At 31.7% G+C, this 16,233-nt stretch overlaps 1 protein-coding gene across 4 annotated transcripts in view; it reads left to right on the forward strand.

Moving 5' to 3' along the window:
• Window positions 1–553: 553 nt before the first annotated feature.
• Window positions 554–16,233, forward strand: part of LOC106465542 (DNA polymerase epsilon subunit 3-like) — a 22,837-nt gene continuing 7,157 nt past the window's right edge. The window contains exons 1-4 of one of the 4 annotated variants that reach the window (XM_013925766.2): window positions 554–644; window positions 6,325–6,442; window positions 10,814–10,899; window positions 13,052–13,170. In XM_013925766.2, coding sequence (XP_013781220.1) covers window positions 6,377–6,442; window positions 10,814–10,899; window positions 13,052–13,170 — 271 coding nt within the window. In that variant the 5' untranslated portion in view covers window positions 554–644; window positions 6,325–6,376. Of the gene's footprint in view, window positions 645–1,212; window positions 1,234–6,324; window positions 6,443–10,813; window positions 10,900–13,051; window positions 13,171–16,233 lie in introns of those variants that run through there. The other 3 variants (XM_022393461.1, XM_022393460.1, XM_022393462.1) reach the window with 3 other exon arrangements.

Raw genomic sequence — 16,233 nt, forward strand, 5'->3', positions numbered from 1 at the left:
TATACGGGAGTCTAGAATTTGGACAAAGACTAAAGTGAAGTCAAGCAGATGAAGATGACGAGTTGACACAAGTAACAAGGTGAATGCCAAAGTTAAAAACTTTATGGACGACAAGTTTCAACAAACAACCAAAGGCTCATTGATAGGGTCATGGAGAGACGGAGATCTATATATCCAATGCCATAGGATTAAAAGTGGGAAGGAAACGGAAGAACCCGAGAAAACCTACTTACACAAAACAGGCGCTTAGTGTAAACACAAATTTCCATTTTCTAGTTCCTATGCCTTATCTATTTCTAATCTCTCAATCTTTCTTTTTACCATCAAAGAATTCAAACAACTAAAACGTGATATCAACAAATGAATGTTAATATCAAACGAAAACTTCTTTTTTCACCGTTTTAAACATTAAATTTTTGAGATAAAAAGAAATATTTTATACGTTACGTATATTATTTTGTGAGTATGATAAAATATACTGATATATTAAGCAATTTAATGAATAATTCCATACCACACGTCGTTGCAGGTTTTTCTTTTTGTTCAAAGCGGTTTCGCGGGGATTTTATTTTTTACGCTTGAGATAAGCCTTCATTATTTTTATTGTCTGTAATGATAAATCCTGTTTCTTCATAAATGTCAAGGTAAGTAATAATTGTATTAGATTACTTTTCTTTTGCATTGATGTTTTATTAAGCAGCTTTAGGCTGATTGGACGTTTATATAATTCAAAACATAGGCCTTTAACTTTAACATTTAAGCTTAAACCAGCGGTCCTGTATTTTTCTTTTCAATTTCATTAACCTGTTCTAAGTTCTACTGAATTCTGGTCTACATACGTCTTGAACTTGAAATTGAAAAAGTTTTGCATTCAATTTTTAAATTTTAATCAGTTCTGCTATTCCGAGTATTCGTATTATTAAACTATACAATGATACATAACTCTCGTGAATACAGAATAGTTAATAGAATAATAATATTCTGTTTCTAAGCTTTTCAGTTTCAGAATTTTTTAAAGTTTTTGGTTTTAACGTCGTAAAAACTAAAATATCAAGTCATGTTTTGTTAATTAATGTACATTATAACTTAAATTAGTAAGTACTGAGTACTACTACTACTACTACTACTAGATATTAGATTAAAACTTGAAAGGTAGAATTATTTGAGTTGAAACTGTGTAAACTGACCAGATTGTTGACCATTGGTAAAGACTAAAGCCTAAACTAGGCTAAAGTAAGTAAAAGTGATTTGTATACAGACAACTTAATTATGCTGCCTTTAAAAACAGTTTAATTTTTGTAAAATTTCAGAAGACGAATACTATATTATTATTAGCAAAGAGATTTAATCAGTCTGTTTTTGCTTGAGGCTGAAGAATGTTTAAAATTGTAGTACTACTTGTACTCAGTTGTAGGGAATTTTTTCCTCGCGTAGCACCCAGATATTTTATTTGTACTTTGTACTGAGGAAGATATTTATTAATTTTATGTATGCCATGTTTATATATTGAAAACTTTATCATTTATGAAAAGAGTAATTGATTTATTGAATACTAAATATTACTATTAGCTTTATTACTACTACTAACATTCATAATAGCATTATGTCTAGCACACAATTCACGTTCTAGTCTAGGTCTGCTTTAAAAATCAAAGTTGTATTAGTTTTGAAGTTATCTTGATGAGGTAAATGACAAAGTTTATAAAATTAAAACTAAAAGCGAGTCTACTTCTTGAGGCTTGGGTGACTAGGTATACCTGTAATTAAAAGAATAAAATTAGTCACCATTATAAGTTCATAAAATTTTAAAGGGACAAAAAGGAGCTTATAAGCCCTTCAAGAATGACCCTTCCAACTCCAAACTATACCCACCCCTTACTACTCATATTTTCATCCAATCTTTTCTTGAACTCGGTTAAATTTTCTGCTTCCACAACCCTTGAAGGCAGCTTATTCTAAAAGCCAACCACCCTGTTTGAAAGTAATATTGTTTAAACTGCAGATGATTCATTCGCTGTCCAAATTTGAACCCTTGTCCTATTGTTTTCACTGCTAAACAAAAAAAGTTTGATGGATCTATATTATCAATACCCTTAATATTAAAAACCTCAATAAAATCCCCTCTGAACCTTCTCCTCTCCAGAGAAAACAAGTTTAGAGATATTAGTCTCCTCATAGGACAATCCCACCATCCCAACTATCATCTTAGTGGCTCTTCTCTGAATCTTCTTCAACAATTCAATGTCCTTCTTGAAGAAGGGAGCCCAAAACTTGACACAATACTCTAATTTCTAAATGAGGCCTTATAAGTTATCTATACAGTGAAACAATAATATCCTTTGTCTTGTATTCAATGTTTCTATAGATGCTACCCAAAATCTTATTGCTATGTTACGACAGCAGAAGTCACGTGACGCTAGTAACACGTCATGAACTTCTAGAACGTTCACGTCCCTTCCTGAAGTCTCGAGAGGCTACTAGATATGCGGTAGTATTGTATATATAAGCCGCCAAGAATTGACGGCAACAATGGTAATTGAACTGCGGACAGAGAGAGACGTATTGTTGAGTCGAGCACGTGAGATGTTCGTTGTGAATTATAGCATTTGTTATAGTGCAACTGTGGAAATTAAGTGTATTGCAAAGTTGTATTCAGAAAGAATAAACCAGTTTTATTTAAGAAAGGACTTGTATCGCTAAAGTTTCTTCGGAAAGAATTTTTACGGAAAATTAACTAACGACCAGAGACGTAACAGCTAGTTACAATAGATGACTTTAGTGATTTTTCGATCACAACACCAAGATCTTTTTCTTCAACCACAATATTTAAATTGTAACAATAATTTGAATTGTGAAAACCTACATGCATCACCTTACATTCTGGATAGTTAAACATCATCTGCCACATATTGGCCCAATGCATCAAATGATCTAAATATCCCTGTAAGTCTGCAGCATCTTTGATATAGTTAGCCACCCCAAAAATCTTAATGTCATATGCAAACTTCAAAATGTTGTTAGTCATTCCAGAGTCAATATCATTAATATAAATCACAAACAGCAGAGGACCCAGCACAGAGCCCTGAGGCACACCGCTTGTATCTATGATCCAGTCAGATCTAACTACATTTATTATTACTCTACTTTCTAGTCTCCAGGCAATTTTCTATCCAATTTAATAGCATTTCTCCCACACCCACATATTTAATTTTTGTAAGAAGTATTTGAAAATCAAGGTAAACTAGATCCACAGTATTTCCTTCGTCAACTTTTGGTGGCTGCTACCACCAGGGTTGAACAACAACAAAAAAAAGACAAATTTATTAAGACAAGCACAGATATCTGAAATGAAAGTTTCAAACAATTGGAATATAAAGTTTCTTGATTATCAGAAACACTGTTCATAAATACTTGCCTGGCCCAGAACATGATACAAACACTGATGAACAATACGGCATAAATATCAAGGTTAATACCTATTTCAATGAATAAAGGAATTGAGAAAAAAGAACCAGAAGAACAAAAACCTAATTTGAAAATAACTATTCCGTATTTAAACAACTACAAGATCAACAACAGTATTGAGTAATAATCAGCAATAATGCTTTTGCTGTATCTTGTGAACTCGCTTGGAGACCATGGCAGGGCTTTTATTAAGTTGTAAGACCACTGGATTACATCTCATGTGACTAGCTAGCTTAGTACCTTAAATTTACATAATCCTTCAAAACATTAATAATATCTGCAAGTCACTGCTAGGGGAATCTGATGTCAGTTTTGGAATACATAATACTTATGCAGGATCAATGTGATCAACTAGAAGTGAATTAGCACTTTAATATAACTAAAGTTTCTTAGATAAACTAAATAATAGAATGAATAATAAATGAACAGAAAACAAACCCATTAAAAAATAAAAATATAATTTGTTATCTCACACTCCTTCCCCTTAGAAAAACAAAGTGATGACATTAATCAGTTTGTATGAACTATCCTGATTTTTATATCTTTACTGACAGTTTAAAAACAAATACTCTACAAGGAAAAACTATTCATATTTTTGAATCTTCAATTTGATCCTCTATCGCTTTCAGTTCTCGATTGTCTTACTGGAAGTTTATTAAGAATTTGAAGATCAGCTAAACTGTGGTAATTAATTCTGTGGTAAGGTCACAATGTCTTATGAGTAAGTTGAGCGGGAGACTTAGATAAGTATAGGCAGGATCCATTGAAGGATGAGAAGTGGACACGCAGGCAGAAGTCCTTTGTTTTGTGGGGATATGATAGCCTAGACTCTGTAGTTGACATTCTCATTTTGCCACAACTGCCTAGGACAGTTACCATCCTCTCTGGCATTTAGAGAATTTTCACTGGGGAAATATATGTATCTCTATACAATTCTCACTTGCACCCAGATGTTCCCCAGTATCTATCCTATCAACTATTTCTACGTTAGAACGTTAAAAATAGATCTAAAATAGCATTGTAGCTAGTAGGTTCCCTGAAGAAAAACATCCTCAATGGTTTCTTAAAAACCTTCCCTTTTCATGATTTGCCTTCCAGTGGCTCAGTGGTAAGTCTGAAGGCTTATAATGCTAAAAACTGAATTTCAGCACTCGTAGTAGTCATAGCACAGAAAGCCCTTGTGTGGCTTTGTCCTTAACAATAAACAAACTAACAAAATCTTTGTGCTTTGATCCTAAAATTTTGTAATCTGTATGCTTGAAATTAAAATCTCCATATTGGGGTATTTTATCATATTATTTTTGATATTAGTAATAACCTAAAATAACTGGCACGTGGTGTACAATACTGAGTGATAAATAATGCTGTTGAATTAGTAAGGTACTTACGAACTCATTTTGATCATGATCAAATGCAACATCTACTACAGGGTTCCATATCTTGTTATTAGTGCTTTGGCTTTTTCTTATTTACATTAATGACATTGATAGGGGCATAATTTAATAGTTTGTGATGACATTAAACTATCGGATATTTCTAGCTGTATTGATGATGTTGGGATACTACAGAATGACTTGAATCAATTGATGAGTTGGACAAATATTTTGCAAAAGACGATTATAGTAAGTGCAAGATAATGCATTTGGAATATGTAACATGGATCATATGTTTTATATAGATGAAAACCCACATAATAGCACAACTGATAAAATTTCTTCGGTACATGGATAGATAAATCACTTTAACCATCAAGGCAGTGTTTTGCTGCTAGTATTCAATCTAGTGGACTTTTAAAATGTGCTTTTAGACATGAATTACAAGTCAAAAGTTGAAATTATCTGTATACAAATCACTAGTTAGGCATCATTTGGAATTCTGTGTACAGGTTTAGTCTTATTACTAATTTATTGGATTTAGTGAGTGGCTGTGCTACTAGGATGACTGGGTGTATGTTAAGATCTCAACTACTTTACTCATGAAAAAATAAATTTAGAGTTATCTGAACAAGATAATTTACCCTATACATACATGTAAAGCTGAAAAATATATTTGGTATATATGGAAAGTCTTGTGTTATAATAGTATAACTGTATAGAATTTTTTGTATGATATGTGTGACAGTTAGGTACTGCCTGGTATGTACTTCAAGTAAAAAGAATGTATAACAGCATTTTGACCACATTTTTCTGTTCTACACTGCTCAATCAACCAAATAACTACTGCTTATATCATAATTACTGTCCAAAACTCTTCACACATTAACAAACACTAAAAATTTCACTAATATACACCAGATCTCTGTGCACAATACCAATGTAAGATGTTGACTTTCTTCTTAATGAAGACTGAAATGGTGAATTAATTTGTTTAGTAGTTTGAATTTCACCATGTTGTTAGCTAAATTTAATAATTATACAGTCATGTTGTAAATTTTTTCTCTCTTCATTTGGATGAAATGTTTATAATGTAAAGAACAAAAACTACATTAAGAGATTTGCTAATCAGGAATAAAAAAATAATGGGAATACAGCTTTATCATTTTTTAAGTTTACAGTGTATATAAAAATACTGAATGCAAATTATATTTTTGTTTGTGGTGTATTTAAATGTAGGTCCAGAGAATCTCAAGTTGTAAAAATGTTTATGCTGAAATTTCATGTTTAGAAATTATTTGCTTATGTTTTCTTTGACTTATTTTTACTTCTGAGTATCAAAACTTCTTAAACTTAGGTTTCAAAGTTGTATATCTGCACCAGTTGTCCTATACATATTGTCCTTAGCAATGTCAACTCATCATTAAGGAATATTCATGCTGCAAAATTTGTGTTTAAAATATTTAATTTCCTATTCCTTTTTCAGAACAAGAGTAGCTTAAAGCATACAATCATCTTGTTTGTTACTGACAGAATCAATGGCTGAACGACCTGAAGACTTCAACCTTCCAAACAGTGTGATAACAAGAATTGTGAAAGATGCTGTAAGTAGAGAAGCTCAGAAACAAACTATTATGCTACGGTACACATAAGGAATTGTTAAAAATAACTAATAATTAGTAAATGTCACTAGATCTGATCACAAAAGCAGTTGTTATACATAAGAAATACATACATGAAAATTTAATATACATTTTTAGTGTTATATTCATGGATTAATACTAAACTTGAGCAAATTTGTATTATAAATTTTGGATTTTCATCATCACATGTAAAAATGAATTTGGACAAAATTATTCTTTTTGCATTCATTGAAAATGGTTATTTGCATTGTATATAGGGCAAAATCCAAAAATTTGAGATAGATTGAAGTTTTCAAAAAAAAATTGGTAGTGTATCCTGAACAGGCTGTGTGACCATACTAGTGCTTATAAAAAAACAAAACAAAAAAAAACAGATTGGTATTGTATTTAATTGAAAAAATTACTGTTTTGAAGCAATGAGTAAATAGTAGGGAAGCCCGTGTACCCAGTCAGATAATCGGCTCTGGCTGGGTATTGGGCTACCTGGTAATACTCGGCTTCGGCCAAGTGTCAAAGCTAGTCATCTAAACCCTAATCTTTGTGGCAACTAACGCAGTACTGAAAGTTACAGTCAGTAATTGGTTTAGTTAAAAAGAAATATATGTTCTGAGCAACAAAAACTGACTGCCCACTGAAAGTTAATTTGGACACAATAACTGTGCATTTATAAACTGTCAAATGACTCATAAGGACAATATATTTTTTGGCTATGCTATTTACTAGGGATGCACGGGTAGTAAAATTTGGCTGAATAACGGGTCCGGGTCACTAAGCTTCGGCCAGGGCCGGATGTCGACCAGGACCGGGTTGTCACCTTGCCCCCCCAAAACAATACACACAAAAATTTGAAACAAAAACAAAATTGACATTTATTATATTTAACCAAATAATCACCAATAGAACATTCAAGTTTTACTTTCAAATTTCAGTGTCTAGCCCCAACTTCTCAAACCCTAAACCCTATTGTTCTCAAAATCCCCACCTTCCCTAGAAATCCACTTCTCAAGCCATGCTTGTTATTAACCCCTATTGTTCTCTGAATCCCCTCTTCCACAAAATACAATATTCTTTTAAACAAAGAATGGACAAAAAGATATTTTTGTGGGGGTCCAAATAAGTTTGTAGTTAGGGAATTTACAGATGATTTTAGTCGAGGATCGGAGTCAACATTACATATGTAGTGAGGGCATGGATAAGTGTACAGTAGACTGCAGTGCTGTTTTAAATAAGGGTCTGTTGAGGATGCTAGTCATTCATTGGACAACATGGAAGTTTCAGTTGGTCTTCCGAGGAAGTTTTTAGTTGTTTTGAATGACTGTTAAAATTGAGCCCTGTATAATCCTTTATGAATAGTCTGACCATTATAGAGAAAGAATGTACAGACAGCCACACTGAATTAGCTTTTATACAAACAATTATGTAGTTTCATTACATCACAGAGATATCCATATGTTACAAACAACCTTGAGAATTAGGCTTAAAATTTGTGATAACAATAAACTACAGAAGCTTTTATTTTCCTCTTCTAAGCATTTGATTTAGCCAGCAAAATAGTCTTGTTTTGTCTCAGCATGGATGGCTAAATCTTTAGCATCCTTACTTAGTTTCTTGATTGTATTCATCACCCAGAGCCGGATTAAAGCATAAGCTAACTAAGCTATAATTAAGGGCCTTACAATATAAGAGGGCCTCTTAGCCACCTCTAAAAAAGAAAAAGTGGATCAGTGTTTCAACTGTGAAGATTAATGATAAAAATTCTGAGTTTGATTTTGTAAATTTGATTGTTGTAGTTCCTACCAAAGGTTTATCGGTAAGAAGTTAAGACAGCCATGTTAGTTTTATTGTCACAAGCATCTATACTAGAAATTGATCTCACTAAATCTTTGTGTTATAGATGTAAGCTTTTGTTGTGAATTTCCATCTTCCCATATATTTGCATACAAACATCATGCAATACAATGTGTAGTAATGTAACTAACTGAGCTGTATATACTGTACTGTGTTACCATACACAGCCATTCACACTCAACTGAACTCCAAACAAGATTTACGTGCATAAAGCAATACACAGGTGCAGCTTGTTCAGGATAGAAAGTTCAGTGACTAAACAGCATTATTAGCCAATCACAAAAGCGAACTTTTCCTAACATTTTCAGCCTCCTTTGGTGGATTGTACCAACATTTTAGATGGAAGGTTGTGGAAAAGAACAAGGAATTCAGAAAACTGTATCTAAAAGCAGAAAATCTGAAGAGAGAAATGAATGCATTGAAACTTAACTTCTATTGTTTTTGTAATTAACTTTTTTAAAATTGAAATTAACTTTTAATTTGCATTAACTTTTTTATTACTTAATATAAGAACTGTATATTCAGAAAGATAGTATGTTACAACATGTAATGTTTAGGGATAAGTGGGAGGATTGGACAGCTGAAGGGGTGGTATGGAGGCTGTGAAACAGTATTTGCTTGTTACTTTTATTAAAACATTTGAAAGTTTTGGTCATGAAATTTAATATTAGGTCATGGTTAAAGTCCTGGAATTTATTTTGCAGTATTCTGATTCTCTATGAACCCTGTTTCGCTGATGGGGGCCAAGATTAGGGTTGCAACTTGGCTCTATAATTCTGGAATACTGAGACATGACATATCTGCCACCAAACTGAAATTATTGAGTAGGTAAAGGATCATAGTCCAAAGGTACTCATAGCAACAACTGAGGCAGCATGTTTAAGCATATAGCATTGACAATAATATGGTAATTGCACTTTTCTTCAGGCACTGTGATCTGCAACACCTTTTCAGAAGGGTGGGCAAAGCTTCGGGCTGCCTACATACTCAGTGTCTATGGTTATAGATACAACACTTAAAAGTTCCAACGTTGTTGTGAACATAGTTATGGACTTAAAAGTTTGGAGATGGCCTGAATGGGTGATGAAGAAAGCTGCTATAAATGTACAATGTTTTGACAAGATTATATCATAATGATGATGAAATAATCTTGTTGAAATGTTGTACATTTGTAATAGTTTTATTCTTTATCCATTCAAGCTATCTCCAAACTTTTATTTTCTAAAAAGTGGTTTCCTCGTCATCAAATTTAAATACTTAAGAACATGTAAAACAATACTGAATACCTGGAATAAAACTTCTAGAAAAGTATACTCAGTATTGCTGAAACAGGTGAATGAAAAACAAAGAAATCTTTCATTGTTTCTAGCTATTCAACAGTGATGTATAGATCTGAGATCTAGAACCCTGTATACCACTACATGTGTGTAGTGTTTGGATGTTAGGGATTAAGACACTGTGGTTGGGGCATTACTGTTTGCATATTAACATACCTGACAGAATGTTACTATTTTGATAAAGTATGTAAAAAGGTAGGTGGTATGATTGAAAATGCAATTTTTAATAAAGCACCTGTTTAAAAAATGAACAGATTTTTTTAAAGGCTATATGATCTCTTTGTGTTATAACTTTTTCTGCTTTTGTGTACTTCCTCACAGAATATTTATTATCTAAAAATAATAATTATCTGTCTGATTTACATTTTGTTTAAACTCCCTTAGAATGTGTGCTGTTGACATTCATATCACATGTTAATTAACAAAAATAAACCATGAAATAATTAATGATATTTCAAAGTATTATTCTACCACTTATTCCATTGATATCCAGAACTGAATGTGTAAATACATTTACTAACATGACATGGAATGCTTTATCCTCATGATTGGAATAATAATAAAAATGCCATATCAGTTTGAATCAGGAAGATTTACTATTAGCAATCTATATACGGACCCCCCTTTTAATCATGTAAGTAAAGTAAAGAAAATGCTGTTTTAATATCTTGAAACCTATCTATTGTTTATGAAACATGATCATGGCATGTATTTGCACTTTCTATGTGGAAAAAGTAACTAAGACATGTGAATATACAATTAGATATATAAACATGATTACCAAGTATTGTGGAATTAATAGCCATATGGCTGTAATGAGTCAGTACTAGTAACAATATTTATAATAAGTATCACTGAAGTTTTATCCTATTAATAAACATTTTGTACACATACAGTAGTTATTTAGTGAGTGCATGTAAGAGTTATAAAGTCATCAAACCCTCTCTCAATTTTCTATTTGTAGTGAAACTCTACAGTAGAGAGCACAATTTTTTGTTTTTTAATCTATTTAATACAAATAATGTGTTTTCAAGTGGTTGATTTGGCATTAAAAAATATGTTCTGTGTATTATTTGGTAGGCTGTCATATTATGAATTTTAGGATGTAGTTATGAAGTAACTAATTTGAGGAACTTCTCTATTTTAGCTACCAGAGGGTGTAAACGTTTCTAAGGAGGCAAAGTCTGCCCTTTCAAAAGCTGCTAGTGTTTTTGTATTGTATGCAACAACATGGTGAGTAAAATATCTTCTTGATTTTTTGCAATAGAAGAAAACCCATCTGAAATCAAGGTCAAGAGATTGAAATTTCTAAAACATAATCAGCTTAGCTAACCTGTTCAGATTTGTGAAACCAGGAAAACAGCCCAAATATGATTGTGTTTTTGCTCGTAGAATACTTCCGTAAAGGCAAAATTAACAAATATTGCTGTATTTGTGTTTTATGATATCTTTTTCATGCATAAGAAATATAAACACTTTATTACAAGTAGCTTTAAATCCTTTTAAGAAGTTTTCAAGAGTACTGTTATATTCCAAAATAAATGTTGTTGTTTTTTAAATTCTCCTTGCATCAATTTACTTGTTCAAGTTCTGAACTTTGATGTCTGTTTTTCAGCTAACTGGCATATAATATAGGACATGTTTTCATTGGCATTGATTTATGTTATGAAATATACCCTAAAGAACTTTCTCACGACGAATTAAGTGAGTTAAAAATATTTGACAACTTTTAGACCTTCATGTAGTTTTAAGATCTTATTTCAAAATTAAATATCATGGGACTATTAAAGGAAACAGTTTTTCACACCAAATGGTATCTTCTGAAATAATGTTTGCACATAAGAGTATCTTCTATCTAGTGTCACATGTTTGCAAATGTTATGCATCTGTGTTCAGTTGAAAAATGTGTTAATCTTTTGTTGCTGCACTGTTAATGCTGTTGCAGTTTTCCTGTAAATCTGAAAAACAACAACAACACCATTTAAATACTTTAACAAAATATGTGCACTTCAGGTATCTTTTAAAATATCATTCAATTCACCCATACCTTTTCAAAACAGAAACTATCTGTGTGTTAGATACTAAGTTGGTGTGTCGTAAATATTTTTTCTTTCAAATGAAGGAAGAACAGTTAAATCACAGATACATCTTTATTGACGATCATCACCTTTCAATGGTTGCATTGTTAAAAACCAAAATGTACTGATGTGACCAAGTCTTTCAATCAGAAATGGAGATATTGATAATTTCCATACTTTATTTAACTCAATAATTAATAATCTTGATAGGAAATGTGATCTCAGTTGTTATCAACTTTGAATATGATACATGAACAATTATAATTAGTTCTAGTAAAAACAAAAAGTTAATTTTTTAATTTTCTTTTAGTTTAGTTAACTTGTAATGTTTTTGTTTTACTAAGTCCAATGTATTTGAATTTGCTACAATAACAAATATTAGTTTGAACACTGGTTATTGCATGTTTTAATAGTTTGTTTTTATCAGAAGTGTGTGTGTGTGTGTGTTTGTTATCTTGACTATTTTATGTATATACATGTGTGTGTGTGTATGTGTATATAAATAAATAAATAAATACCTTACAAACTGTTGATTACATTAATTGTTTATAGGTGATTAAATTAGCACTATAAAACAATAATGAATTACATGTTGCAATACCATTATCAGTCCTGGTTGTCAACATATTGTCATAACAAATACTGTCTGTGGTAATAGCACCCAAATGCATTGGAGATATCCCATCTATCAGACAATATCCAAATGCCAGTAATGGTATTGCGATATATGTAATATGGATATAATCAGGATATACAACTTAGCTAAAGGCGACTGAAGTTTTGTATATCACTAGAGTATAGTTTTTAATATCTTTGGTTTGATATTCTTCAATGGTAGTTCTCAAGTGGAACTTGTTAAATACAACTATTAGTGGTATGTATATAGCTTACTTTCTACATTAGTGTTTATGTCTTGTTCTGTACATTATTGTTAGTTTTTTATATCTTGTTTCCCACATTAGTTTTAAGTTATTGGAGTTAAGAAAGAGAAATGTATAATGTTTCTAAAGTGATACAGTATACATGTATCTGCTTGACATATTACATCTAATTAGTAATATTGCTGTAAAAATCTTTTTTTTTGTGTAAGTCATAACTTTTCCTTTACTCTTAGCCTGTAAAACAAACTGTTTGTCTTATCAAATCCTTATTTGGTTTATAAAGCTGTTAAGTATGTGAATCATTATTATTTTATTTTTAGTTTCTATATGCATTATCAGTTGGATAGCTCCAAGCCTGTAAATAATAAGATGAAGTGACCATTCCATTATAAGTGGCTTTTTTTTTGTGCCATGGTTTTGTTACAGTGCCAACAACTTCACTCTTAAAGACAAAAGGAAAACACTCTCAGGAAATGATGTCTTGGCTGCAGTACAAGATATGGAATTTGACATGCTTTTGGAGCCCCTACAAGAAAGCTTAAATGGTAAACAATGTTTTATCAAAAATTGAGATAGTAGGACATTTAAATATCAAAAATTGAAAGGTAAAGACGGTATGTCTGAAATCATGCTGGTTATATATTTCTTAACAGACAAAACTTTAATCATAACTGACAATGAGTGAATAATAATTAATATTCAACCAATAGCCTACCAGAAGAACCTTGTAGTTTTTCTTTCTGTTTCCATGAAGTGCAAATTCTGTACATAAATTATTAAAACTAATGAAATTTGTGAACAAAATTTAGGTTATTCTAGGGTAGGATCATGAATTTATCAGCATGTTAAGCTTGATTTTTCAATTTGTATTACATGTAATGCATGCTACTATTAATTGCTAGTTTTTCGATAAGGAGTTATCAGTGTTTTATTTACTTGGGAAATATTCTGAGTTCAGGGACTCCTCAAGTCAATGTTTTGAGGTCAGTGTATGTTTTTTATTATTATCAGACACAGTGTTTTAGATTACATTTTTAGGAAGTAATTTGCATTGTAAGATGAAATACTAAAGCACACAACTTTCTTTTCCAATGGACATGTGTCATATATTGGTGAGTGAAAAAGCCTGCTATTTATCACGGTGTTAATGGGAATTTGTTAAATTACATTGAATCACTGCTAAGTTTACATTTAATTCTGTTTGTTTGTTTTTTCCTTGACTATTTCCTCAGTATAATCTATTTCACACCTTTTTTGTACAGAAGTAAATATCACAGGTTACATCATGGTGAATTTGCTATTTGTCCCTCTGAAAGCACTCTTCTGTTGGATGTTAAATATTGTAATTATGACAACTCAACTTGTATCTGATTAAACATTGTCTGTTTGCAGAATTGAACAGCCTTTTGATATTGCCAGCTCCAGTGTTATAATTTTGACATGTTTCTTCTTGTTAGAGCATCATCCATGCATTAAGAGTGATCTATGTGAGTAACATATGCTGTGTTTTGATAACCTGAAACATAGTACTGAAATAGTCATTGAATGGCAACCAACTAAGATTTTCCAAAGTGCAAGAAGACGATAACATGTTACACATATTTCAACATTTTCAGACACCACAACATTATATACAATTCAGTTATTATGATGTATGACCAATTAGTGTAGGCAGTGGTTATACTTATATCACTTTAATGCAGTTTCAGTGACTATATTTCAATGATAAATGTATGTTAACTTTTATGGTTAATTTAGTATATTTTTTGGTAGTTAAAAAACTAAACAAATTATCCACATGGCTAATAGCTTTTAGAGCCTAGAAGTAATGCAGAAATGCTTCTTATTTTATGATAACAGTATCTGGTTACATTATGAAAAGAAAATATAAATTTAACCTTTCTCCTTAACTGTCCCTGTTCAAGTTAAAGCTCGACATAATTTACTTTTGCTTGAGTGTGATTTGTAACATTTCATTATTACAGAGTCATTGTTTTAGAAATGCTACAGAACATATTATTAAACTTTTCACTCTGTATAATAGATATAATGAAAGCTTAGGCAAGAGGTCCAAACACATCTTTAATACAAAGTTAGGGATAATTGATCTAGTTAGAATATAAACATTGAGGTTTGTCTCATAATTTTCCATAGTAAATAACACTCAAATGTATAAACAGATTATGAATATATGTGAAAGGGGCAAACTTTTTAATTTTTCTTTTTAAATGGCAACTTTCAGCAATACTGGGTGGATTTCTAAGATAACTCTGTTTTACCTTTAGTGAAAAAGAAAAGGAATCTGTAGTGTACATACATATAAAATCATTAATTAGTTCAGTAATGTTTATCTTTACGTATTAAATTGAAAAACTATTCTTTATACTGTGAAATAGAAAGCCTGTTTTTATTGTCATATGAACACTTAAGTGTAGTTATTAATAAGTTACTAACTTTCATTTTTCTAAATTACTAGATACTAATTACTAACTAGTTTTATCCCACATTTCAGTTGCTAGTCTGTTCCATTTTCAAGAAAGTCCTGAGAAGGTTTATGTTTGATGGTGGTAGTGTTTGATAGTTTGTCTATCAAGAAAATCTAAGGTTGAATCCCAGTCATTACCACATACCACACAAATTGCCCTTCCTTGGGACTTCCCTGAAGATGGCAGCAGATTAGCAACCAAAATGTAAGATTAGAACTAGTCAACAGTCAGTAGATAATAATTAGAAAATAAATTAGTAACTAATTATTGGTTAGATGGTTCTATAGGTTATTCACTGTCACCGCAATTGATACCCAATCCCCAAAACTTATGGTAAGTACTTAAAATATGTTTTGTATAATATTAGGTGGTCAAGAAATTAATGTTGCTTTTTTTTTAGATGAAAACACCCAAACAACTTATATATCAAAACAAAACATTTATTAAATGAAATAGTCTCCATTTTTATCAATGCAAAAATCATGTCGATATCCTCTTTAACACCTTCCACATTTGCATATGTTTTCCTATTAGATGATGTTGCAGCAAACAAAAAAGATGGTAATCTGATGGTGCCATATCTGGAGAATATGGTGGGTGGGGAAGAATTTCCCAACCCAACTCCATAATCTTGTGTTGTTTCAAACGTGCCACATGTGGACGTGCATTGTCGTGGAGAAGAAGAACACCTTTTTGATTGATGAGTGAAGGGTGTTTCTGATGAAGGGTTTGATTTAAACGTTCCACTTGCTGGCTATAGATCTCTGCATTGACAGTTTGCTGTGGATTGAGGAGTTCAAAATCAATGACTCCTTTGATGTCCCATTAAATGCAAACCTTCACTTTCTGCGAATAGATTCCAGGTTTTGGGGTTGGAAGTGTTTTTTTGTCTAGGACTGAGCCCTTGTTTTTGGTGTTTAATATTCGGATAGACAATCCATTTTTCATTACTGGTGAAAATTCTATCCAAAAATGGTTCACGTGCATTACGCATCATATGAAGCAAAGTAACATTTAAACGTTGGAAGCGATGATCATCGGAGGATTCATGAGGTACCCAAACACCTTTTTTATGGCGTTTTCCCATATTCTTTAGATGTTTACGTATTGTTTCATGAGAGA

This window comes from Limulus polyphemus, unplaced genomic scaffold (genome assembly GCF_000517525.1).
Source record: "Limulus polyphemus unplaced genomic scaffold, Limulus_polyphemus-2.1.2 Scaffold1976, whole genome shotgun sequence".
NCBI classification, from domain to species: Eukaryota; Metazoa; Arthropoda; class Merostomata; order Xiphosura; family Limulidae; genus Limulus; species Limulus polyphemus.